This window comes from Camarhynchus parvulus, chromosome 12, assembly GCF_901933205.1.
Source record: "Camarhynchus parvulus chromosome 12, STF_HiC, whole genome shotgun sequence".
In the NCBI taxonomy this organism is placed as follows: Eukaryota; Metazoa; Chordata; class Aves; order Passeriformes; family Thraupidae; genus Camarhynchus; species Camarhynchus parvulus.
In genome coordinates this window covers 15,431,585-15,456,282 of record NC_044582.1, presented here as the reverse complement: position 1 = coordinate 15,456,282, position 24,698 = coordinate 15,431,585, and the positions used below count along the sequence as shown (strand labels likewise).

The 24,698-nt window shown below is 42.0% G+C and overlaps 2 protein-coding genes across 5 annotated transcripts; one reads left to right on the top strand and one right to left on the bottom strand.

Annotated features, from left to right (window-relative positions):
* Positions 1-10,194, bottom strand: ARL6IP5 (ADP ribosylation factor like GTPase 6 interacting protein 5). The gene is made up of 3 exons (XM_030956796.1): positions 9,839-10,194; positions 2,068-2,285; positions 1-1,751 (listed from the first exon to the last, which is right to left on the bottom strand). Exons 1-3 carry the CDS (start codon positions 10,012-10,014, stop codon positions 1,579-1,581), a joined length of 567 nt encoding a protein of 188 aa, XP_030812656.1. The 5' UTR covers positions 10,015-10,194; the 3' UTR covers positions 1-1,578.
* Positions 10,195-11,869: 1,675 nt separating this feature from the next.
* Positions 11,870-24,085, top strand: UBA3 (ubiquitin like modifier activating enzyme 3). 4 transcript variants are annotated; one of them, XM_030956831.1, is made up of 18 exons: positions 11,873-11,929; positions 12,036-12,077; positions 14,804-14,924; positions 15,870-15,950; positions 16,922-17,004; positions 17,563-17,643; positions 18,246-18,289; positions 18,578-18,642; positions 19,467-19,622; positions 19,740-19,842; positions 20,306-20,419; positions 21,223-21,276; positions 21,707-21,743; positions 21,823-21,904; positions 22,407-22,507; positions 22,655-22,718; positions 22,814-22,868; positions 23,312-24,085. In XM_030956831.1, exons 3-18 carry the CDS (start codon positions 14,805-14,807, stop codon positions 23,398-23,400), a joined length of 1,329 nt encoding a protein of 442 aa, XP_030812691.1. In that variant the 5' UTR covers positions 11,873-11,929; positions 12,036-12,077; position 14,804; the 3' UTR covers positions 23,401-24,085. The 4 variants fall into 4 exon arrangements, with proteins under 4 accessions (XP_030812690.1, XP_030812691.1, XP_030812693.1 ...); XM_030956833.1 differs by having other exon boundaries at positions 11,875-11,918; XM_030956832.1 differs by having other exon boundaries at positions 11,890-11,908.
* The last annotated feature ends 613 nt before the right edge of the window (positions 24,086-24,698 follow it).

Below are 24,698 nucleotides of genomic sequence, written 5' to 3'. Positions count from 1 at the left end.
TTTCCAACCATTAGAATTTATTTTTCTTCATAACTGTGCAGTTTTTAAAATGCTACTGTAATGATGAAGTCATAGGCTACTATGTTCTTTAGGTGTGGAAACAGTTTTTGAAAACAAAGACCATGCGCTACAAGTGAGGAACAGGCCATTGACTCTTCAGCTGGAATATACAGACATTTTTGATAAATACTGATCACCTTAACACTTAAATGGAATGACATGTTCAGAGTTCTACACAGTTCACTATGAAAACAGCATGGCAAGTTACATAAAAGCTTCAACTTCAAGGATCCTTGCTTTTTTGTTAAATTAATTACTTGGTTAGAAAAGAGAAATGCAAGAATATTTGAAATGGAGTCTCACCTGGACAACTTTCCCCCCCTGTTGTTGGTAAGCTCCTGTTATCAAGATGATTCCATCAGAGCTGGCAGTTAAATTGTGTGTATATATAAAAGAATCCCCCACACCGCTTTCAACATCAGGAGTTTTAACAGGCAAATATCTTCATGAATTTGAATGGGTTTTCAAAAATTTTATCTTGACATTTATTGCTTTTACTTGTAAACCTGAAATCCAGTTTATTCCTTTGAGGAGTGTTGGAAGTACAGAGTCAACAGATGCATGTTTGACCTGTATCTTTGCATTCTGGGTGAGAAGAAAGAAAAAGATGACCCACGCTCAAGAACGCACATACACCTCCATCTACAAACAGCTTGTGCAGACTAAAGCAGGTAAGTCCTAAAGTAGCAGTATTTAAAAACATCCATGGGGTAGAAACTCAGCTCATCCAACCTATCTCTTTTTTTCCCATGCTTGGCCAGGGTTTAGCTGGTACACAGGGAAGTTTGGCTCTCCTACAGAGGGAGCAGCTCTATGGATGAGGATTTTGGAGAGCCTGAAGGTAAATGTTACTGGGACTGGCAAGCAGTGCCATGTATTCATGCTTACAGCTATTTAGACTTTTTCAGGGCTGCTAAAGGAGGGCTGTGAGGTGAGGACAGGAACCCAGACTGGGTACAAGCACTGCAGAGTTTTACCATGTGCCAGTTAAGCTGGTAATGTGGTCTCTGTAATACAGAGCACTCAAGGGAGGGATTTGGAGGATGCAAGAGATACATTGGAGGATGCTTGTGATACATTCCAGCTCATCTGAGCATCACCAGCCTCAAAGGTGCTACCCAGCATGACCTGCATATATTTTATAAACTGCAATATTTTAGAACTGACATGAAAGGGATGCTGCTTTAATAGACCAATTTGCTACAAGACAGTTTGAGAGACTGCATTCCCTAGGTTTCTACCTCTTCCTCCTCTACCCCCAGAAGAAGAGACAAGCAAACATGGTTAAGTTAGTATGTATTTGTGTAAACACCAGAACATTTTGCTATACAATAGAAAAAAAGTTGCTGTTTGTATGTTCTTAGAGGAGCCCTGAAGACCTTGGAATACCTGTATCCTGCAACTATTAACCTGTACCACATGCATTTCCTGTTTTGTACATAAACTGAAAGCAAGCTTGAACAATAGTAAATAGCAACTACACTCCTGCAACAGGCAGAAATGCCACGTTGCAGCTGCTTACTCCTTCACTTTAGATATGTAGTCAGCCAGTTTGTTGATACTATCCTCTTGCTGTTCTAGAGCATCCAGAATGAAGCCCATCGGGGTCTTCTTCAAGCCTATCCCCTCCATCTTGTTCTGCAGCTTGTTCTGTATGTTCCTGAGCCTCAGGGAAGCATGGACAAACATCACTGCATGACAAAAACACCCTCATTAATTGCTAATGCCCAAGGAATGCATAGTTCTTGCAGCACTTAAGACACATCCCAGAACCGTGACATCACTGGAAGAAGATGATGTATCAATGACTGCTGAAGTAACCACAGGTATCCATTTAATAATAACATTAAAGATGGCTTGTGCTGCTTTGTATCCCCTCCCCCAGTTCTGCTTTGGGACCACTTAAACACAGATAGCAAAGTTAACAGCTGACAGACTCTGCAGACTTGTTTGAGAAAGCTCAGGTCACACACCTCCAGCCCCCCAGAGAAGAGAACAAATACTTACAGAGGAGAGGAAGCGTGATCCCAAACATGAACACCATGACATCTCCCAGGTAGGAGATCAGGAAGTAGCTAGATAGCATGATGGCCAGGACAAACGTGGTTGGGTACTGCTTCTTCAGCTTGCGGAGGACATCCTTGTTGTGTGACATCCACACAAAGCCCAGGAAAACCAGCACCACCACAGTGCCACCAATGAGCATGTTCAGGGGACTCAGAAACCTGGAGAGAAGAGGAACAACAACCAAAGAGTTCAGTTTCAGAACCTTCATGACTTGTGTGTCCATAGAGGATCAGCCTGCTCACTGGCAATGTTACCACTGGGAGGTAAGGCATTGAAAAGGAAGTTGCTGTTGTGAAGATCTTCACCAAGGTCTTTAGCAGGAGCTAAATAAAGCAAAAAGTACAACTGAAGAAGAAACCCTTAGAGTTGAATTTGGATAATCTTTGTCTTTATGTTCTCTTCCTGAGCTTAGCTCAGGATGATGAGTTTCTGCAGCACATCATCATAGAAGCACTGCCCACCAGGACCCCTCCTACCTCTGCAATCAACTCATTTGATATCACACCCAGAGTCAGCATATCCAGACAGCAGATGGAGACAACACTGACTGATCTTCTCCCTTCACATGACCAAAACCAAGGTTAGGCCTTCAGATGAACTAGCTCTTCATTATATCTTGTCTAGGTTTGCAAAATGGGAAAGGTAGAACACTGAGTAAGGGAAGTTACTTCACTACTTCTCATTTCTGAATAAACCTTCTCATTGGTTTACATTCAAACAAAAGAATTGTATGAACCTGTAAAAGTAGCTCGCCACAGTTAGCACAACAGATGGAAGCCCAGTCCCAAGCAAGCATGCCTGAGAGTCAGAAGGAACTGGAGTATGTGATAAAGGTCTTACAGGAAGAAGAGCCAGGCCTGGCAAGACAGTCACTGCTGAGGTTTGTGTTCTGTTATTGTTATTAGAGTTTCCAAGCAAACCAAGCCATGGAGTGGATCAGCTCTGGACTATAAACAGCAAGTCCCTTTTTGGATGAAGGCAGAAACGTCACCTGCTCAAACCACTTCCCCAGGTATTTAGAGCTTGTTCAGAATCAAGTGTTCGGCAATGACTTTGCTGAGCTTGTTTCTGTACTCACCCAGAGTCCAGGCTCAGGTATTTCAGTTAAGTAGTATTAAGTTATGTGAATTCGTGTGCATTCTGATTTTCTGGCTTTGACGTGCACTGATCTGATTACACAGCAGCTGAGGCCTCCGGGCTGTAGCAGCTATGGCAGCAGCATGACAGCGCCCAATAAAGCAAGACATGCCCAAGGTTTACTCTTGCAGACTTTGCAGCTCATCCTGCTGCTCCGAAGCTACTGTGCCCAGTGACTCACCACTCCTCCCCACTGCCAAGGACGATGTTATGGTTTGTGGTCTGTGCTTCACATCCGGCCCAGGCAGAATAAATCTGCTGCTGGTACTGCCAACACTCTACCTGCAGTGCTAGGGAGCATTTTCCTGGAGCAGGAAGAACCCCCAAGAATTATTTCACGGCAAGGAATGGCTCTTGATTCTTCAAGTCAGTTGTGCCAACAGGGGATGGGACAGCTGGACAGAAAAAGATTAAAATTCAGAGTAGTTCCCCACCTGCTTCTGCTACTCATGCTGTAAAGCCAATCGGGCTTTTTGGAAGCGGTGAGAGGCCAGACTTGCTTGTTGCATTTGAGTCACTCCCTGTAGCCAGCCAGATTATATTTAGCTCTGAATTGTCAATCTAAAGTTTCCAGGCTGGAAAAAGTGAACAGCATTGCTCTGGAAAGAAATCAGTTTCATCTGTGCTCCTTTGCAGCAGGAGGAGGGTGACTCATGACTGGACCACACTGGTGCCTGGGTTATATATGTACCACTGGACATGTGAGATTCTTAAAGCAGGATTCACCTCCACACCTCAGCTGTCTTGGAGCAGAAATGGCCAAACTTACACAACTAACAGCGATCTTTTTTTTTTTTGTTGTTGCTAAAAATCCATGGACACGATAATCCTGGAAGCAACAAAGATCTAGGTAGAGCTCCACTCTACACTTTCCATGTGCTTGGAAAATACTCTCAAGGCCTTATCACCTCTACAGTTCCTGTTACTCTTATTACAACTTCAGAAACTTGTGGTGAAGAACCATTCGTCCATATTTATGAGGAAGAGACAAAGACTTCTCTGCTCTACATTTCTTTCTGGTATTACACAGGTTCTGTGTAACTGCCTGGCTGTAAGGGATATGAAGAGGGGTGAGGGGAGACTGCGTTCAGAAGATCCCTCTTTTCTGAGGAGAGTGATTTGAATCACATGTTTTCTGAAGTGGGCTGCATTCCAACATGTACAAGGGAACAGTGAACAGAAGTATCAAGTGAAGGCATTCAGAGCCACATGAACACAGATGGGGATCACAGTTGCCACTGAAAACCAGCATTCACATTATCAGCCATGTGTCCATAGACTTCACTACTGCTGATTACACTGCTGGATAGGGTGTCATATGCCAAAGCCACCCTTTACTGCTTGACTCACCCACAGCATAATTTACAGCACTAAGATTATCCTAGAAATTCATATATAGAAAATTCTTCTACAACAATGGCAGTATTAAGGAAGGCAGAACACCATTGTCCAGTTTCACTCAGATCTGTTGGCACGCTGTTCTCAATAGCACAATAGCTAAAAACTAAAAAGGAAAAAACAGGGATATGTAATTTTAGAACAACAGAGACTGGGGAAAAAGAGAGCTATGTAATAGCTCTAGAAGTCACCTTACTGTTGAACCACCAACACTGATATTGGCCTTACTTATACAGAGGTCAGAACACAAGAGGACAAATTTGTGCTCAGGCAAGGAGGCTGGAAGTCTTTCAGAGATGCAGAGGAAAGGTAAGTGACCAGCCATTAAGTATGTTACAAGATACTTTCTAAATATAATTCCCTTTAGCAGGGATTTATGAGACCTCAAATACCTAAAAATGTAATGCACAGAACTACCAGCATGGCAAGGTTAAGGTGACTTGAGTTTATACTGCTCAGAGGACTTAGGGGAAGAAAAACTCTTTTAGGCTGGACATAAAACCCACTAACTTCTCTGACTCTGAAAGCAGAAAGTGTGGCAGAACTAACAGCATTTGGGGGTGCCAACAGCCCAGAGCACCCCAGCTGGATCATCTCCTTTGTCTTCTGTGGTGACAAGGTACAACCCTGTGACCTCCAGTACAGCTGGGACAAGGTGACAAGGAAAAGCCATCACCCAGATTCAGTTTCCTGCTGCCCTGCACATACCAGGCTTCCTTCAGCATCCACCTAGATACAAAGTAGAGACAGGGAAAACAAACACATGAAAAGAAACATCCTGGATGGCTGCAGGGACAGGGGCATTGTCCTGTGTTCAGTAGGACCACAGAACGCTTTGTACTGGTAGAAGCAGCCTCAGGAGAGCAGGGATGCTGGGGGTGCACTTGTGTGGGAAGAAGTACTGGCAGCTACCCCTGGCCAGCAGAAACAGATGAAGATGAAATATTTTCTTTTTTTTGAACTAGATTCATATCTCTAGGCACTGCCCTACATGTATCACAAAACAGGTCAGAATTCTCACACAGGAGCAGGAAACCACAAAAAGCTCTGCTTTCAGTGAGTTATCACATCCCCTCTTCTTGTCAGGTTGTTTCATACCTGCACACTTGTGCACAGCTTACAGCAGGAGAGGGGGAGGACATACAGCTGTAGCACAGGGAAAAAACAGCTTGGCAAGGCACATTCTTTGTGTAAGGCAAGTAGCCTCCAGCAGCACAAGCCCAGAAATAGGATAGGCCACATAAAAAGCAAAAGCAAGATAGCTCCATCCTCATATCATCTCCATTTTAGATGACTGTCTTGGGGTGATTATTCAGCAGTTGCTGTCACATCTGTTTCTTTCACATGTGACCAGGCAAGTCTGAACAAAGGCGCTGAGTAGGAGACTGGCAGTCATTGAGAACATTTTTTAATTTAGAGCAGCTCAGTTAGGCTGAAATAAGCATGAAAATTCCTTCTTGGAAGGCTTTTTGCTCCACCATGGCCCAAGCAGTGAGCAGGTCAGAGTATTAAAATGTGCTCACTTTAACTAAAATAACTGAAAGATGTTAATTTAAATAACTTGAAAGATGAGGTTCTGCCTCCTCTCTCCCCATACTGTGAGCTTCACTGAGGTTATACAGCTGTAACTACAGGTAGCACACACAACTATAAATAGCACATTGTCTCGAGGGATAGTCCTCAGCATCCATGGATTTAGCAATGCTTCTGTACCTACTGTTGCTCACTCGCATGGCTTTGAGAACAGGAGACAGATTCCTGCCTGCAGAACTGCCAGACCTTTATGAAGTTATGCACCAATATTATTATGCAACATGATGTAAAATTATGTGTTTTGCTCAGTCAGTCTTTCATCAAGCATGAGAGAAACAAAACATTTTGCTGCCCCAGAGTCTTTGTTCCAGAAAAGGGAATCCCTACAAGTACATCAGCTAAGGGAGTAATCTGGGGAAGAAACATGGAAAAAAAAAAAATGACACAGTTGTTGACTGCTGGGGTTGTACAGATGGGCAGGAGATGTTTTGAAGAAGTGGCAAAGGAAAGAAACATCAAACCTCAGGCTGCAGGGAGAATATTATTCCAAGACAGAATGAGCACTCTGATGCAGCATTCCAAAATTCAGCACGCTTTTTAAAAACTGTCAGATTTTGAAGCTAATTTTTAGCAAGTACATGGCAACAAAAGCCGAGATGAAATTACATGAATTTAAAGTAGTTAAGTTTGAACTACATGATAAGAGAGGCCTTGTTGGAGTAGGTGGAAGAACAGACAAATTTCACTTATTAACTAAATTGACTGTTTGAGGGAAGTTGCAAGATGTGGGAGGCATTGAAGGCCCGATTTTAATAAAAATTCATACAGGACTCACAATGACAGGGCCCTAGCTCAGGGTAAGAACAGGGAGTCCAGTTCTTCTATAACTAGGAGAAAGGGCAGAATTTTGTCAAAAGCTTGTTTTTTATCAGCAGTCTACTGCAACAGAGTTGTAGGGGAAAAAATAGAAAAAAGCAGACAAGTCCAGAGTCCTTCTTAAAGGAATTTGCAGGGAGGGAGTGTGGCTGCTACCACCAGCCTGTATTTGTGGAGTGGCACTAATTCACAACGTTTAGTTTCTTGTTCACTGGTTTATTATTTTCTACCCACTCCTGTAGGCTGCAAGTAAAATCTGCATTACTGCAAAGCACAACCTAATTTACAAGTAACAGTAGCTGCAGGAGAAGGCAAATGGAGGGAGAAAGGCAGGGACATGATGCAGAAAAGATCATTACAATTCCACTGTGCTCATGGTAAGGTTATTCCACACCTTGTGGAGAGAAGGTAAAAGGCTGGAGAGGTCAGCTTTGTTGTAGGAAGGGCAGTAAACTAAAGCTGTGGCACAAAGTATTTCCAGTATCAAGAAAGCTCTGGGCGACAATTTTTGTGTTAGCCCAGCACAACCACAGTACTGCAACAGCTGAAAATATCATCTTTGCATTTCAAGTCTGTCTATATAATTAGATGGTTTATGAGCAGGTAGAGTTGGTCATAGGTTAAGTTTAGTTTTGATCACAGGAAGACCACTTCATTGGTGGTTCCAATAATCCTGCCCTTAGGCCTGGACACAGCCCTGGAGTTCCTAAAAAGCCATGATTCATCATTTATCAGGGGTTCCTGCCCATTACAGAATGAAGTGAAAGACAACTTAGTCATCAATTTAAATTTATCAGGAGAACTTTCTTTACTTTTCTTCCAAAGCCACAGTCTGGCTAATTGAAAAGTATTTTTATTAAAAGAAATGGATACTTTTTCTCTATTGAGGTGTTATCCCATTTCCTTTAGAATTATTCTCCCATCTAATTTGACTTCTATGTTAGAAGAATCAAGTTCATCATATACCAAAGACTCTTAAGACATGCAATAAAAAAAATATGTGAGATAAAGATCCTACTTCAGGTCTTGTTCACCCATAAGTTTTCAACGCAGAGGATTATAATTTAATATTAAGATATTATAATTGCAGTTCTGATATTAGTTTTCATCTTCTGTGGCTCTCTTCCTCCTCCACCTCCCACCTCAGCACATCAGTAGGAAATGACTGGGAGACAAATCTCCCTTGATCTGAAGAAACGCAATCAGAGTTCAAAAGTAGGAATTTAGGAGGGTGAATAAAAGCTGCTGCCATCCCTGTTTTACAGGGCGATACCCTGTTTGGAGATACCAAAATCATTTACAGTATTTTCCCTCTTCTTGGGCAGAAGAGCTGTCCCCCTGCTTTCCAGGGACTCTGTGATTTCTCTGTTCATTGAGAGCTGGCTACAGCATCATGCTGCTAATGAGGGTAATGAACACACAAGTCTAGAATGAAGTGTCAGAAGAACAGCAAGACCATGGAAGTCTCATTTTGCCAGCCTAGTAGTCTGTAAGATCACTGTGACATTTCAAAATAGAGAAGAACAAGGCCTATGCCACTATACTGAACCTAAAACCATCATATGCATCAAGAAGAAAATGCAGGCTTCTGAGCCTATCCTTCCACAGAGCACAGGTCAAAGTCCCCTGTCAGCCAGAGAATCTTTATCAATTTAGATGCTGGGTCAACAGCTTCAGAAGCCCTGACAGGATGCAGAATGCTTACCCCCCCCCCCGCCAAAAAAAAAAAAAAAATTGATTTAGGGGAATCACTTTAAGCCTCTGCAACATAAGAGATAAGATGTACTTCAGCCAAAGCCACTCTGGCCTGGTGGCTGGGCAGTTCTCCAACTTAAGCATTTGTGCGTTGCTTGTTGAGAAGAGTGGAGTATTTCAGTTTCCATATTAAAAGCTTAATCATCATTTCTGCTGCATGTCTTGCTTAAGAGCTTTCTGACCAAAGATCCTAGAGCAGTACCTGAAATAGAGTCATATAGCCTTTGATTCAGAAGGTGATTATAAGGTTATTTCCTTATTCCCTTTAGGAATGCTGGGTGTGACACAACAGCAGATGGTCCTACCTCCAAGGTCTGAATCCTGCCCACCAGAACGAAATGAAGGGGTACCTTGTTTATTTTATAGCGAAGTTTTTGGGAATGAGTTAGTTCAGAAATAAGAATGGCTTGCCCTGAACATTACTTTAGAACAGCAACAGAGAGCAGAATTTATCGATGCATTTTTTTGAATTCAAATCTGAGCGTGTGTCAGCCTGAGCAGCCCCGGTGGGCAGGTTCAGGAGGAAGCACAGCTCGCTGCGCAGGATGCGGCTCGGCGAGCAGCGACATCCCGCACCCCGAGCATCGCTGCCTTCCGCCGGGCGCGGTGCCCGCAGCCCCAGCCTCGGGCACCGGCTGGAGGAGCTGCCCGTGGGAAAGGGAGATAACAACACACACGGAGCCCGCAGGCCGGGCACACCCCACCAACACACCACAAACCCCACTGCCACCGAGTGCCGAGGGAGGCTGTAAACCAGGCCTCTGCATTTTTAAACGACACAGGGGTTTAAGGAGGGGCGGGAAGGGGAAAGGGGAGTGGAAGAAGGTAAGGGGAAAAGGAGAAAGGAGGAAAGGAAAAGGCAGCTCCCGCGCCCCTGTACTCTCACATCCCGCCCGGGCCCTTTCCCGTGGCACCGGGCCGGGTCGCAGAGCCCCCGCCCGGGGACCGGGGACCGCGGCCACCGCACCGCCCGCCCCGGCCCTGCGGCCGCACCGCGAGGCCGCGCACTGACCCCACGATGGAGACGAGCGCGGCGGCCACCATCAGGTAGTTGGTCTGGTAGTAGAGCAGGTTGCTGACCACGCGGTTGTTCCATTTCGAGATGTCCTTGAGGTCGGGCAGGGCGAAGCGGTCCGAGCCGGGGAAGAAATCGTCCCAGGCCCGCAGCGGGGCCACCTGCACCTCCATGGCCGCCGCCGCCGCCGCGCAGGCTCGGGAGCGCCGGGCACCGCCCCGGGGCGGCTCCGGCACCGACAGCGACGGCGGTACCGGGGCGGCACCGGCACCGACAGCGGCCCCGCTGCGCTCCGGCCCCGCCGCTCCGCGCTGCTGAACCCGCGAGCGAACGAGCAGCAGCACAAGCGACGGGCGTGTGTCACCGCCCAGGGCTGGCAGCTGACAGGGGCTGCTGTCAATAATCGCTGTAAATTCATTGTTCCTTCAGCGAGTGGTGATGCACGTAGGGCATTCACGTGGCGAAGCCACTTGGCATCGTCTGTGAAACAAGGGATGAGTGGGGAGGGCACCACGAGAAGTGCCAGCCCCAGCCAAGGAGGCATTGCGGGGTGTCTGTCCCATGGCAGGGGGGCTCCGCTAGTGGGGTTGATGTCTTCAACCTGAATTTTCTGTCTTCACGCTGAATTTTCTCACCTTTTGCAAAGTAACTGATGCCGCCTGATAATTTCTACAATAGAATTTGCCTAATGAAAAAAAGAACTTTGGGTTTCAGGAATTGCGTCAGATTACATCACTTAAATAAATATGTATGAGGAGGGCGGAGAATATGTAGTATGTGGGCGGGTTCATGTAAATTTTGCTATATAATAGATAGAACTTTTTACCCCTTGGGGTGTTTGATTTGTGTTAACTTCCGCCTGTGCAGGTTAAACAATGTCTCCTTTCTAAACCAGACTCTGTTTAGAGAGCTCCTAAAATGGGCAACAGGGTGACCGTGCCTTTAGGGGGAAAAGTTGGTGCCAGCAGCTGTGATGTTTTGACCCCATGTCCATGTTGGAACACTTGTGTTTTCAGGCTTTCACACTTCAGCCACCATGGCTCGAGCACGGGCTGTTTGTGCATCACACAGCACCCAGGGTTTGCTGTGCTACTGCGCATCAAAATCCTTCTCCAAATGTAAGCAGGCTGGCTGGGACTTGCTTCTCACTGCTCCATCCCTGAAGGATTTACATCCCTGAAGTTTGGAAGCCCAAGACTTGAGCACAGCCCAAGTTAGTCCTGCTCATCAGCTTCCTGGCCTGCACTCCTTCAGGTTTATTCATGGTCCCTGCCCAGGGAATGCTAATAAGACAAAAGCCATTGTGGCAGGCAGCAACCAGCCCAGTGATCACATTTGGGTTCCAGCCTTCCTGAAGGCTTTAAGGCACCATGATCTCCACACTTTGTCCCCGAGGATGCCCTCCATGGCTCCCAGGAAGTTCTGAGTCTGGAGGAGGCCAGAGCAGCTCTGCTATGAGGAAAGGCTGAGGGAACAGGGATGGCTCAGCCTGGGGAAGAGGAGGCTCTGGGGTGACCTAATTGTGGCCTTCCAGTACCTGAAGGGAGGCTATTTACAAGGGCCTGGAGTGATAGGACAAAGGGGAATGGCTTCAAACTGATGGACAGTGGGTTTAGATTAAATACTAGGAAGAAATGCTTCCCTCTGAGGGTGGTGAGGCCCTGGCACAGGTTACCCAGAGAAGCTGTGGCTGTTCCATCCCTGGAAGTGTTCAAGGCCAGGCTGGACAAGGCTTGGAGCAACCTGGGGTAGCGGAAGGTGTCCCTGCCATGGCAGGGGTGAAACTGGATGGGCTCTGAGGTCCCTTTGAAGCCAAACCACTCCAGGACTCTGTGACCATCAGAGAGGCGGGCGCAGGGAGATCCCTCGGGTGCGGGCAGCCAGGACGGGAGGGAGCCTCTGTGTCAGGGATCGGGGGTGTCCCCGCCGTGTGTCCGTGCCGGTTATCGCCACTATCGGCACTGTCGCCGCTATCGCCGCTGCCCGGGCCGCGCTCAGCCCGCCGCGCCCGGGCCCGCCCCGCCGCTCGCGGGGCACTGTGGGAAGCAGAGGGAACTATGGCGGATGGTGAGGAACCGTAAGTGCCCTGTATGTGTGTGCTCGGCCGGCCCTGCCCCGGGCCCGGGGTCCCCTCTCCCTCCTCCCCGGTCTCTGTAGCGCGATACTGACCCTTCTTTTATTCTCTCTCTTTTAGGGAGAAGAAAAGAAGGAGGCTAGAGGAGCTGCTGGCGGATGGGTTAGTGCGGGGCTGCGGGCGAGCGGGGCAGGGGCAGCGCTTGCTGGGGCGGGGGTAGGTGAGGGCGAGCCGCAGCCCCGCAGGAGCTGAGGGCTGGGAGGAGGCTGCGGGGCCCGCGGGGGAGGAGGGAGCCCCAGGGGAGCTGCCGTAGGTGGGGCAGGGCCCTTGAGCAGCCCGGGCTGAGGGAGAGGAAGCCCCCGGGGAGAGGAGCGGGGCGGGAGTGGCGGGCTCGCAGCTTGGCATGGTGTGCTGAAGAGCTTGGTGACGAGACGGGGAAAAGCTGCCTTGCCGGTCAGGGACCTGAGAGGGCCTCTAGGCTAGAAGCAGGTGACTTAAGTTTTTGGCTGAAAATTAAAAATCCAGACTGCAGAACAGTTTGTCTCTGCTTATTAAAACTCTTAAAAATCTACGCACCTGCCTTAAAGGCCGTGGAAACGAATGCTGAGAAATGCTGAACATCATCTGCTTCCATCCCTTAACTATTCCATTCCATTGTGTCCCCGTACCCTGGGTCACCAGGCAGGCCTGCCTGGGCTCTGGCAGTGCATGTGTGTGGGGATGGGGCCACAGCATCCCCGGGGCATGTGGGGTGGGAGGGCTGCATGCCAAGTCCCCCAAAAGCATGGAGCTTTGGAGATGTGAAGGTGGCAGGGAAAAAAGTCTGAGCTTAAAGCGATATAAGGACTGTGGTGCTCTGATATTTCCAACAAAATTTAAAATGAAAATAACTCAGTGAAACAAATAAGAATGTTGTTGAGCTCTTATACCTGGTTGTGCTGTAACAGCACAAAAAATAAACACTTGAGAAAATTTCTGTGAAATCAAACATAAAATATCAGGTTGAGTTACAGATGTTTCTCAGATCTCCACAATGTCCAACCCTCTAAAAAATGAACTGTAGTCTAACTGTGAAAGTGAAACTAGATCTTAGCATTTTTATCAATTAGGAAGAAAAATACACATCTAAACAGAAATATATATCTAAACAGAAAAGTGCTACTGTTTAATAGCTGTTTATAGGGACTATATAAAAGAATTTTAAAAATTGTTCTTAATGTCACCAAACACAGCTTCTACACTCATTTCCAGAAATGCTAAAAACTGTAATATCCACAGAAGCAGTTTTTGTGATGTCTCTTGACCCATTTTATTTGCTTAAGTCAGTGCTTAATGCACCTCCTGAAATCTGTTGTACAGCAGATGAGTTCTGCAGAGGGGGTGTTTTGTTTGTTTACACCATTTCCCATTATGTGAAATATGTGTATTTTCACATTATTGTGAAAACTAGAGGAGATATGAAAGTGCATCTGAGGTCGAAAGACCCTTATGAATTCAAGTAATTTTTGTAGGTTTTACTTAACTGCTCATATAGTAACTTCCCTCAGCAGTTAATGAGGAGACTTCAGTCTGCAATCAAATTATCCTAGAATCCTGGAGTGGTTTGGGTTGGAAGGGACCTTAAAGATCATTTTGTTCCAACCCACTGCCATGGGCAGGGACATCACAGGTGAATTACAATTTATTTATTCCTGCAGTTTAGGGAAGTTTTTCCCTGTTGCTGAAAATCTTTTGCAAAATCCATTGCCTGTCAGTTCACTTACTATTGGCATACTGTGTTGTCCAAGTTCTGAATTCTGTGAAGATAAAGGAATTCACTCCAGATGTTTTCACCACATTTACCTTTGATTTTGAGATGAGTTCTGAGAAAGTTATAATAAATTCTAAACATTACCCAAGAGTTATTAGACAAGTGCTTTTTATAGTGCTTCATATGAGAAATCAGGTAACACTTTATCAGTGGTGACACATCCTTTGCTACTCAGTATTTTATAACAAGCTTAGTTTTATATTAACATAGAACATAATCATATTTATTGAGTTTCACTTCCCTATTTATTTAATAGGGAAGTAGGTGTTGATCTTATAGTAGAGCAATACTTGAGAGCTGATTTTGAACTATTCCTGTAAGTCTCTTAAAATTTAAATCTATACTTCTATACTATTAAAAGTGGCCTGCTAAAGGAGAAAAGGGTATTGGAGTATTTGATGTAAAATTCTGCCTTGAAAATTTAAAGGAAGATAAGTGGAAACATTCCTTTTTTTTTTCAAGTGAGACTGTTACTGCAGACAGGCTTGAGGATGCCTGAAAAATAGGACACTTCTAATTCCATGCTACCACTTGAGGGTGAAGAACATTCAAGATTCATGTCTTTAAAAAATATTTGTCTAAATAAACTGCCCTGAAGATTCAGAGGATGATGTTGGGGCACGTTACTGTAATTTATTCAGTCTCACAATTGCAGTTACAGACTGATACGTCTGTCAGAAAAAGATACAAGACTTGACTGATGAAAAAACAATCAATCTCAAAATCGAAAGGAGCAAGCTCTTTTTCTGTGTCCTCTTCAAATTTGAGGGAAATAAAAGTAGTAAGACTGGGCCCTTTTTTAAACTGCAGGTCAACTTTTACTAGTAACAGTTAAATCAGTGGGTTTATTGAAATGCCTGGGTTGTTTTTCCCATCTGTGCATATTTATATTATTGCTTTCTAGTTCCACAAATAAAACCCACTCATGCAAGTGCTCATGTGCATAACTTACAGGCATAAAGAATATGCAGATGCATCTGTACAAATGATCAATAATTGAGGTGTTCTTTGCATAGAAAGTTGGAGGTGTGGCTTTTCCTGTGTGATGTTGCAGCTGAATTTACTGTGTTCTGTGCAGAATGGCTGTTGATGGTGGGTGTGGGGACTCTGGAGACTGGGAAGGTCGCTGGAACCATGTAAAGAAGTTCCTCGAGCGATCTGGACCATTCACACATCCCGATTTCGAGCCAGGCACTCAAGTGAGAAAGACTTAATTTCAATCAAATATCTGTAGAGTGTGTTGCAAATTAATGTAAACAGGTTCATTAATTGACCACCAGCAATGTTTGAGTACTAAAGCTGCATGAAAAGCTTCTGTTTTAATCAATTGAACATTATAGTCCTAGGAGATAATGTTGTGTTCTTTTTATAAATTTGTATTTTTAAGTTGTACACTGTCAACTTCAAGCTTGCTGTCATCATATATAAATATATAGCAATGTATGAATTATGCTGGTTTTGGGTTTCACATGAAAAATAGCAGCATTTAAATCTCCATTTATAAGTAATTTGATACAGTGAGGAATCAAATGTACTTAAAGAAGAAATTAGTGTTAATATGAATACTTTGACAACTGAATAAGGTGTGTAGTAGGGTAGACTGTTTTAAATATTTCTTCTGCTTTTCTTCTTTCGTTGTACATTTTGTTTCAGAGCTTTTGGTTGAAAGTATTTTCCTGTTACCTTTTTAAAGTACTGTTCCATTATTTACTAGTTGGAGACTGGGGTGAAGTGGAGCAGTTCACAGAAAGCAGTTACATACTTAACATTTTCAATTCTTTCTGTCCAGCAATGTTGTCTGTTTAGATTTATTTTGTATAATGTATATGTGAAATATCTGAAGAAGGAAAGCATTATCACCTTAAACCAAATAATAATAAGAGTGGACCTTGCTTTTTTCATGGTCAAAAGTAATATAAAAGTAATATACTGATATCAGCAAAGATCTGGATTCTCTCTAAGTGGGGATACAGGAACTGCAGGAACTCAACAACTGATTAAAGTCCAATATATAATTACTCCTGCAAATGCAAAACTGCTTTATCTGTAACTCACTAGGCACTGAAAATTTATGGTAACATATTTGTAAGGGTTATGAAGTAAAGCACAAATTGTATTAATTTTTTGTTTTATGTTTTCTGCAGGCCCTTGATTTTTTGTTAAGCACATGTAAAGTGCTAGTTATTGGAGCAGGAGGATTAGGATGTGAACTCCTGAAAAACCTGGTAATTATTGTGTTTTAACCCTTTTCTTTGAATCTTCTCTGTTTCTTTTTCTTTTTTCTTTGACAAAACTGTCTTTTTTAATTAGCTAATTTTGCAGTTCTGGTTGTAAATAGCTACTGGAATTTCAAGTTCTAATCAACATGTGTAAAATACATGTGGATACAGACAATAAAGATGAATAATGCACTTGAAAGGTGGTATTTTCATATGTTGCCTGTTATTTATTCAGCTATTTCAGAGCTTGTCAGACCCACAATACAGTTTTAAGGCAATTTTACTGTAAAGTTATTTGCCAGATGTAGTGATGGCCTGCATGCAAGGGGAGATGAGGCAGAACTTCTGTCAGAAGTTCAGTGTGTTCTTAGATGGGGAGGTGATTTTTGTGTTTGCCATCTCCTTCAGCACTGAGTGCCACAGGAATGCTGCCTTGTTTTGAACTGTGATGTCTGGGTCAATATGCCTGACTCATTTATGCCATTTATGTGAAAATGGTTAATGTCCCAAACCTCAACAGGAATTTTTTAAAAGCCTTTTAAAGGGATTAAACTGTTTTTCCTATTCCTGCCAAGCATGGAAGTGCTTATAGTATTTGTTTAAATTCTGTGCTTTTTTCCCCCAATGGACCCTTTTGATTTACTCCAGCCATGAAGGAATACTGCAGTTTCCCCTTATAGATCAGCCTACTGTTGGCTTCCCTGTGTTAGCATTAGGTAGGCCAAAGCAATATTGCCTTCAGGAGAGGATTGTCTTTGATTTTGGAATGTTTTTAATTCCATCTGTCTGAATACCAGCATTAGCAGCCCAACAAAACCCCTTTGAACCAAGAATGACCATGTACCTGTCTGCACAGGCAATGAGGAGCAAATACATTTGTTCCTCCAAAGGTTGTTGTTTTGGCGTGTGGAGTGAATTCTGGAGCTTTGTGAACATTTAGTTTCCTGTTAAATGAAGCTGACCTTCTCTTTTCCCAGGCACTGTCTGGCTTCAGACAGATCCATGTTATTGACATGGATACTATAGACGTTTCTAACCTTAATCGACAGTTTTTGTTTCGGTGAGTGGTATTTTACATTTTCACAGTTTAACTTCTGGTTTTTTTTAATGTACCTAAGTAAAACATGTTTATATATTCATTATTTTGGTTGGACAAGAGGTCATTAAAGATTACTGGACCTTCATGTCACAATAGTACTCAGAATTAACTAAAGATTGCGTATGATTTCTTCTTATTTTGGGCTTTGTGGCATGAAGAAAATCAATCTATGTTCGTTGACATTCCAGTACAGCTAATGACTATTGGAAAAGGTGATACCAAGGAATAAATGCACACAGATTGAGATCTCAGATTTTCTGGTACCTTTTTTCATCCAAGTACAGTGAGCAATCATTGGATGTTTTTGGTGCTGATAACCATAGTTAATTCTATGACTCTCACATGTGATGCTTTACACGGATCATGGAATGGTTAGGATTGAATGCCTTAATATTATCCAATTAAATAAATTGTCCTGAAGTAACAATTAGCCACTCAGTTTGGTATTGAAATGTATATAGATTGGAAAGACAAAATGTGCTAAAATCAAGCTTTTGGCATTGCTTGGGTTTTTCCCAGAGCGAAGGATGTGGGGCGGCCAAAAGCAGAAGTTGCAGCAGAATTCCTGAACAGCCGCATTCCCAACTGTGCTGTGGTACCGTATCCTTTCACAGAGAAGCCTGAAGGCTTCAGTATCTTAGAAAACTCTGTGGGTGGTAAGAGTATCTGAAGTATTTTGCTGCCATCCTGTTTCTCATACAATAAAAGACATTCATTCAGCTGGTGAGTTGAGAATACTTTCTCCGTGCCATTAACATACAGGGAATCTGCATGGAAAGGCTCAGAAATTATTTTGTATTTTTCCACTGAGTCTTTTTATTCAAGTGCAATATTGTAATTTTCACTGAGATACTGGAATTATTCACCAGAGAGTTTTGAGTAAGCATTAGGTAGGAGGCATTAGTTTATAAGCACAGAGCAGCACTTACTGATAAAGGACTTTGTGAGAGCACATATTTTGAGCTTCCTGAATATTTCACCTGCTGAACTTTGCTGTTTAGGACTATTCCATTGTGCCCTTTACTAGTTTTGTGAGATGTTACAGCTTCAGCTGTGGGAATTTAATCTCGGATCACATAGTTTTTTAGAAGGTGTTGTATAGAATTACAGTAATAAATTAGATAATATTTTGGCTTTAGGTTAGCAAATAGAAAACAATAAACTTAACTATGAATATATTCCTTTACTGGGTTTGCATTCAGATATTTTAAAAAGATTCAAGACATGGATGAAAGCTTCTATCGACGTAAGTGGCATTTGTTCTCCTGACAAACACCCATTGGTGCTTTTACACCCTGGCAGATGTTGCTGCTCACTGCTTTTCCTGGTACTTTGCTTGCTAATTATTTTAGTCTTCCACAGTATACTGGAAGTAGAAGTAACACATAGACAAAATTTAAATGCACCTGTGATACAGGCAGTCTAGGGAAGATAGCTAAGCCACTCTCACTGTCCCTGTTATGGACAGAATACTTTGCTTATCTTAGGAAGTCTGCATTCATGTAGATTTTGAATAATGTTTTTTTCTCCCTAGAGTTTCATATTATTGTTTGTGGGCTGGACTCTATAATTGCAAGAAGATGGATAAATGGCATGCTGGTAAAGTTTTCAGTCTTCTTAATGCCTGATTATTGCTTGAGTTTAGATGACTAAAATGAAAAATACTTGCATAGAATGTGTCATGAAAATGAATGAGGGCTGTTGAAACCCACAGCTTTCTGTATACCTGTTTTTGTTTTCTTTCTGTGAGCAGGATGAAATGCAGGCTGTCTTACCTGCCCTTTTCTTGAGAGTGTTAGCCAACATCTGTGCAGTGCCCTACAGGGATAATTTCATAGTTAGGTTACACTGCTTGTGGCCTTCTACAGTCAGCTTTTGAAAATCAAGACAGAAAGCTCCAGAGCTGTTCTGGATGCTCCCATTGTGATTTTTTTCTTCATTACCCAAACAATATTTATTGTGCTGCAACTTGTAAAAGCCATTATTTGGAGCTGCACTGTTACAGAATTCAGTGACCAGAAAACTGGTAATTTTATCATTGTGAATTTGTTTGTAAAACAATGATCTGGAGTATCTACCTGTATTAAAATGAAAAAGACAAAAGCAAAACAACAAGTCGAGAATCAAACCTTCAACCAAACCTTCAGCCATTTGTTCTGATGAACTATAAGAACATATATAGCAAATAATAGCATTTATCAGGGGAGTAAGAGGAGGAGGTAGAGGGTGAAGGTGGTTGATAAAGTCTTGTGCACTGACAAATAAGTAGTGTTTTATAAACTCTTAAAATAAACTGTACATTAAGCACTCAATAGTTGGGTGTACCTTTAAGAATAACATTTTAGGATTTTTTTTTCTTCCTGCAACTTGTTTAAAAACCCAAACCAAACAAAAACCAACCCCCCACCCCCTTTATTTGTTAGATGTCATTTTTGCATTATGAAGATGGTGTCCTGGATCCAAGTTCCATCATACCCCTGATAGATGGAGGGACAGAAGGTTTCAAAGGCAATGTCCGTGTGATCATTCCTGGGATGACAGCGTGTGTTGAATGCACGCTTGCACTTTACCCACCACAGGTAATTCCCCCATGAAATTGCCATCTCTTCATATTCCTCTGATTTGCTGGTTTCTTTTCTTAGTACTACACCTAATGTATCATGGTTTCTTCTGGTTTTCCTCCCCTGCCCAACCAGGTCAATTTTCCCATGTGCACCATTGCATCCATGCCCAGACTGCCAGAGCATTGCATTGAGTATGTCAGGATATTGCAGTGGCCAAAGGAACAGCCTTTTGGAGGTAATTAATTTATTGTAATGTTGCTAAATGAACATTTCTCCTTTTAATTAACTTGAGTTGGGTGTATACTTTTAATAAAACAATCCTGCCTTTTAAACTTGTGTGGTGTATTGCCATATTGAATCCAAGCCTTCTCTGAGCTGGAGATGGATTTTCTCTTCTTGAACTCACTCTCCAGTACCATATTTGCTCATGTTTCTCACACTGCACAGTGTCTTTCCTGAATTGAAATGTAACCTGTTACAGCTCTATAAATTGTGCAGTGATGATAGTTTGTGTATAGGATGTGTTAAAACTAAAGATGTTTGTAAAAATAATACTTTGGTTATTTAAAATGTCAAGTTTCAATAGCTTAATGGGGTATTCATTTTAAATTAAAACAGGGATTTTTTTAGACCAAAAGAATGCTGTGTTTCAGAAGAACTTTTATAATTGCAATTTATCTGTAAATTCTTTACTGTAGAAGGTATTGCATTGGATGGAGATGACCCTGAACATATACAGTGGATTTACCAGAAGTCTTTAGAAAGAGCATCACAATTTAATATTAAAGGTGTTACCTACAGACTCACCCAAGGTAAGGGGATGGTATTACACCAAGTTGTGGCATTTGCACCTAGGCTGGATTGGCATTCTTTGTATTTGTTATGACTAAGGTGGCAGCTCTGCAGGGATAGTTCTCCTCACCCTTAAAACAGAAACAAGCTGCTTGTTTTCTGTGCCAGCACAAATATTTTTATGACAAATCAGATGTTCAGGCGTTCATGATGAATCAGAGGAACTTATCTGGGATAAAGCTGAACATTCTTTCTGCTATTTTATTTTTAACTTGGAGCAGCTCCACAGTTTACATTACATGGTGACCACTCTTGCTGGTTCAAAGAGTAAAAACAAAGGGACTTGATTGTCTTTTTTAGCAACATTTTGTGCCACTTCAGGCTGGTTAAGTCTATGGCATCTGTTTCTTTTTGCTGTCCCTGCCTCTGTTCACATGCAAGTGCAGTATGCTGACACTCATTTCATCAGCATTTCAAACACTAACCAAATAGAAAACTCAGCTATCTTTCCTTTGTGCATTTCCCAGTTTAACAGGAAAAGAACAGTTTTAATTTTCCCTGCTAAATGCAGAATACTTGCTTTCAGAGTTTGTTCAGTAGTTCTCTTTGCTTGATACCTGCTTTTTTTCAATGTGCTTGATCCATTCCTAAAACAAAAAAGTGCCCAAGTACTGCAGCAGCATGCCATTATACATGCTTGTTACAGAAATTCCTGGACACTTGAAAGTACCTTTGGACCCACCCTTTGAAATTATTCTGTCTAAAAGTAGTCTCTCAATAGAGTTTGTTAGAAAACCCAGAGCTGTATGTTTTGTTTTTACAGGGGTGATTAAACGAATTATTCCAGCAGTAGCTTCTACAAATGCAGTAATTGCAGGTATGCTGTAAGAACTCATTTCACTTCTACTTTACTGACTTGAGAATTTTGTGGGACAGAAATTTGGAATTGAGAACCTGGAGAGGATAATAGTAAATTTTAAATGTGTCTGGTTTATTCTTACAGTCGTATTTCTGTTTTCTGTAGAGAAACTGTATGTCACTGGATAAATGTTATCACTCTGGGAGAGAGCAAAAGCATTTAAGACTGGGGAGAAAAATTGAAAAACACAGTACATAGGCTTGGCATAGATTAGTGCATTAGCCAGAGCACGGTGGTGTTAATGCACAGAACTACCAGCAGCCTTCAGATGTTTATTTTTCTCTTTATAGATTGTTATACTTGATTGTTTTTGTCACTTTTTGTCCAGCTGTGTGATGTCTGCATGTCTGGTAGAGCTAGGTGAAGAAATTATTTTTTCTCATTCCAGCTGTTTGCGCCACAGAAGTTTTTAAGATAGCCACAAGGTATTTAATTTCTTATTAATTACAGACATGATTTCTAGCAGAATGTCATGTATCAACACTGACATATTTGTCATTACAGTGCATATGTTCCTCTTAACAACTACTTGGTGTTCAATGATGTGGATGGATTATATACATACAGTTTTGAAGCTGAAAGAAAGGTTAGTGCCATCAAAGGCTTGAAGGAGTATTTCCTTGATTTGTATTTATGCACTTTGTGTGTATTTCTGAGCCTCAGTATTGAATCTATTGGCCCCTAGCACTGAATAATAATATCTCTGAAGTTTTAAAAGTGGAAACTGCAGTGTTACTGGTCTGCTATTTCTGCAGAGTAGAGCTATAAAATAAGATACTCAAACCTAAGATAACTCATGGGCAGATCTTCTCAAAAAGAGGTTATGGCAAAAATTGATCTGAAAGTTTGTGGTATTGGATTTTATGTCAGATGAAATTTGTCATTCATAAATACTTAGGTGCTGTTGGGAACCAATCAGTGACAGACTTCAGAAGGAAATGGGTTTTGTCATTAATATTTACAACTATTAATATTTTTAGAGCTAAAATTTCAAAAAAACCACAACACACACACTTTTGAGACCTTACTAGCAGCATTTCTAAAATCATCTTTAACATAATGTGTGTTCTTGTGCTGTTTTGTGGTAGGAGAACTGTCCAGCCTGCAGCCAGCTTCCCCAAAACATAGAGATTTCCCCATCAGCTAAATTGCAGGAGATCCTGGATTACTTAACAAATAATGCTTCATTGTAAGTTGGAACCATTCTGAGTAATTTGATAATTTGTTGGTTTATTTCTTGTAAAAGGTAATTTTAAAATGTGTTTTTAACCTGATTTCCTGGTTTTGTTTTGTTTGTTTTGTTCTGTTTGTTTGTTTTTAAATGTTTTATATATAGGCAGATGAAATCTCCTGCAATCACAGCAACTATGTATGGGGGAAATAAAACACTTTATTTACAGGTAATCTGAACATACATAATTTATCTTAATATTCTGAATTTGCTTTAATTTACTGAATTTGAAAAAAAAAATTGTCTTTTTTTTTTATTTTGCAGACAGTAGCTTCAATTGAAGAACGAACAAGGCCAAATCTTTCCAAGACACTAAAAGGTATCCTGGAGCTGTCAGGTGTTGATTTTCAAGTTACAGAAAGTCAGTTTCACCCCTGTGTGTGGATATTTAGCTTTATCTTGCATTATGCAGTAGAATTTGCTTCATTGTCTTTTTACTTTCAATACACATTGAATTTTAGTTTCACATTGCTCAGCTATAGTAATTGTTTAAAGGTGAAGTGCAGGCAGATGCACACAGAACATTGCAACAAAGCAACCAAATATCTGCTGTAAATTACACACTCTCCAGTAGAGTTTTATATATATTTCTCAACAAGGTCTGTTTCCTGATTAATATTAATTTAACCAGTGAGCTGTTTGCAGCTTTATTTAATCACATTTATGGTTTGTGGGGATAGCATTTCTCATTTTTTGGGGCTTCTTGAAAAGGCACTGCACATGGGTTTAATTAAATTAATTAAGCTTTTCTTTCTGTTTCAGAACTGGGGCTTGTGGATGGCCAGGAACTTGCAGTTGCTGATGTTACTACACCACAGACTATGTTGTTCAAACTTCACTTTACCACTTAATTTATTCATAAGCAAAGTGCAAATACAGCAAGATAAATCTGTGCCCACCTTATAAAACAAACATACTCTGTGGGTGTTAAGGCAGCCTGAAATGTTCCTGTTAGTGCCAGCATGGTTGAAGGTTAGGAAATCTAAATGAATCACCATATTTCAGAATTGTATGTAGAAGCCAATATTTGGTGGATTATATTTGTATAAATGCTTATTCATGTACAGACCTCTGATGTATAGAAATACACTTTTCCCAGGTTTTGTTGTCAAAATGTTCATGCTAATGTACTTTCAAACACGTGGAACTTTAAGGTGGCCAAAAGTCTTGTTTTCAGCATGTCTGCACACATAAATGCAAAGAAAAGATGTTTTTAAAAGGAGCCACAACATTCTGGTTATAAGTTTAGCACTCCTGAGACTTACTGAGTCACCTTAAACCAAAGGAGGCAGTAGATTAAAATGAGGATTTCCCTCTTATTTGTTATTGATTTGATCAATTTTATGGAAGGTGTTAAATATGGAAGAGATGGCTTTGTTTACAAAAAACACAAAAGGAGAAAATTATCAACTGTACATGAAAATACAGGTGTGTCTCTTCACTGTCCCCAAGCAGCCACCATGCACAGCATTGCAAAATTATGTTCAAATATCATTGGTGCTGTTAAAGTATTTATTAATAAAAAATTCAGAAAGACACCTGAGTTTGTGGCTTTTCTGTGGACATTCAAGAGCATTTATAACCTCCATTAAAAAATCTGGGGCATGATTTGGCTGCTTTAGTCAGAGACTTAAGGAGTGCCAGTGAATTCTAGTCTGATGTGTTAGCTGTGTTTGAAGTTCACAATTTTTAAACGATGAACTGCATAGTTTAAAAGGACAAGGATTAATGAGTACAAATGGAACGAGGCGAGAAATACAGGGATAGGACAAGGAGTAATGGGTACAAATTGAATGAGGGGAAATAGGGGAATAGGACAAGGAGTAATGGGTACAAATTGAACGAGGGGAAATAGGACAGGGAGAAATAGGTACAAATTGAAAAAGGGAAAATAGGGGAATAGGACAAGGAGGAATGGGTACAAATTGGAAAAGGGGAAATTTGGGCTAGATACTCGGAAGAAATTCTTTCCTGTGAGGGTTGTGAGGGCCTGGCACAGGGTGCCCAGAGAGGCTGTGGCTGCCCCACCCCTGGAAGTGCTCCAGGCCGGGTCATTTGGGGCTTGGAGCGGAAGGTGTCTGTACCATGGCAGGGACTGGAGCCGGACGGTGTTTAGGTCCCTTGCAGCCCTGAGCCTCAGCGTTGCCCC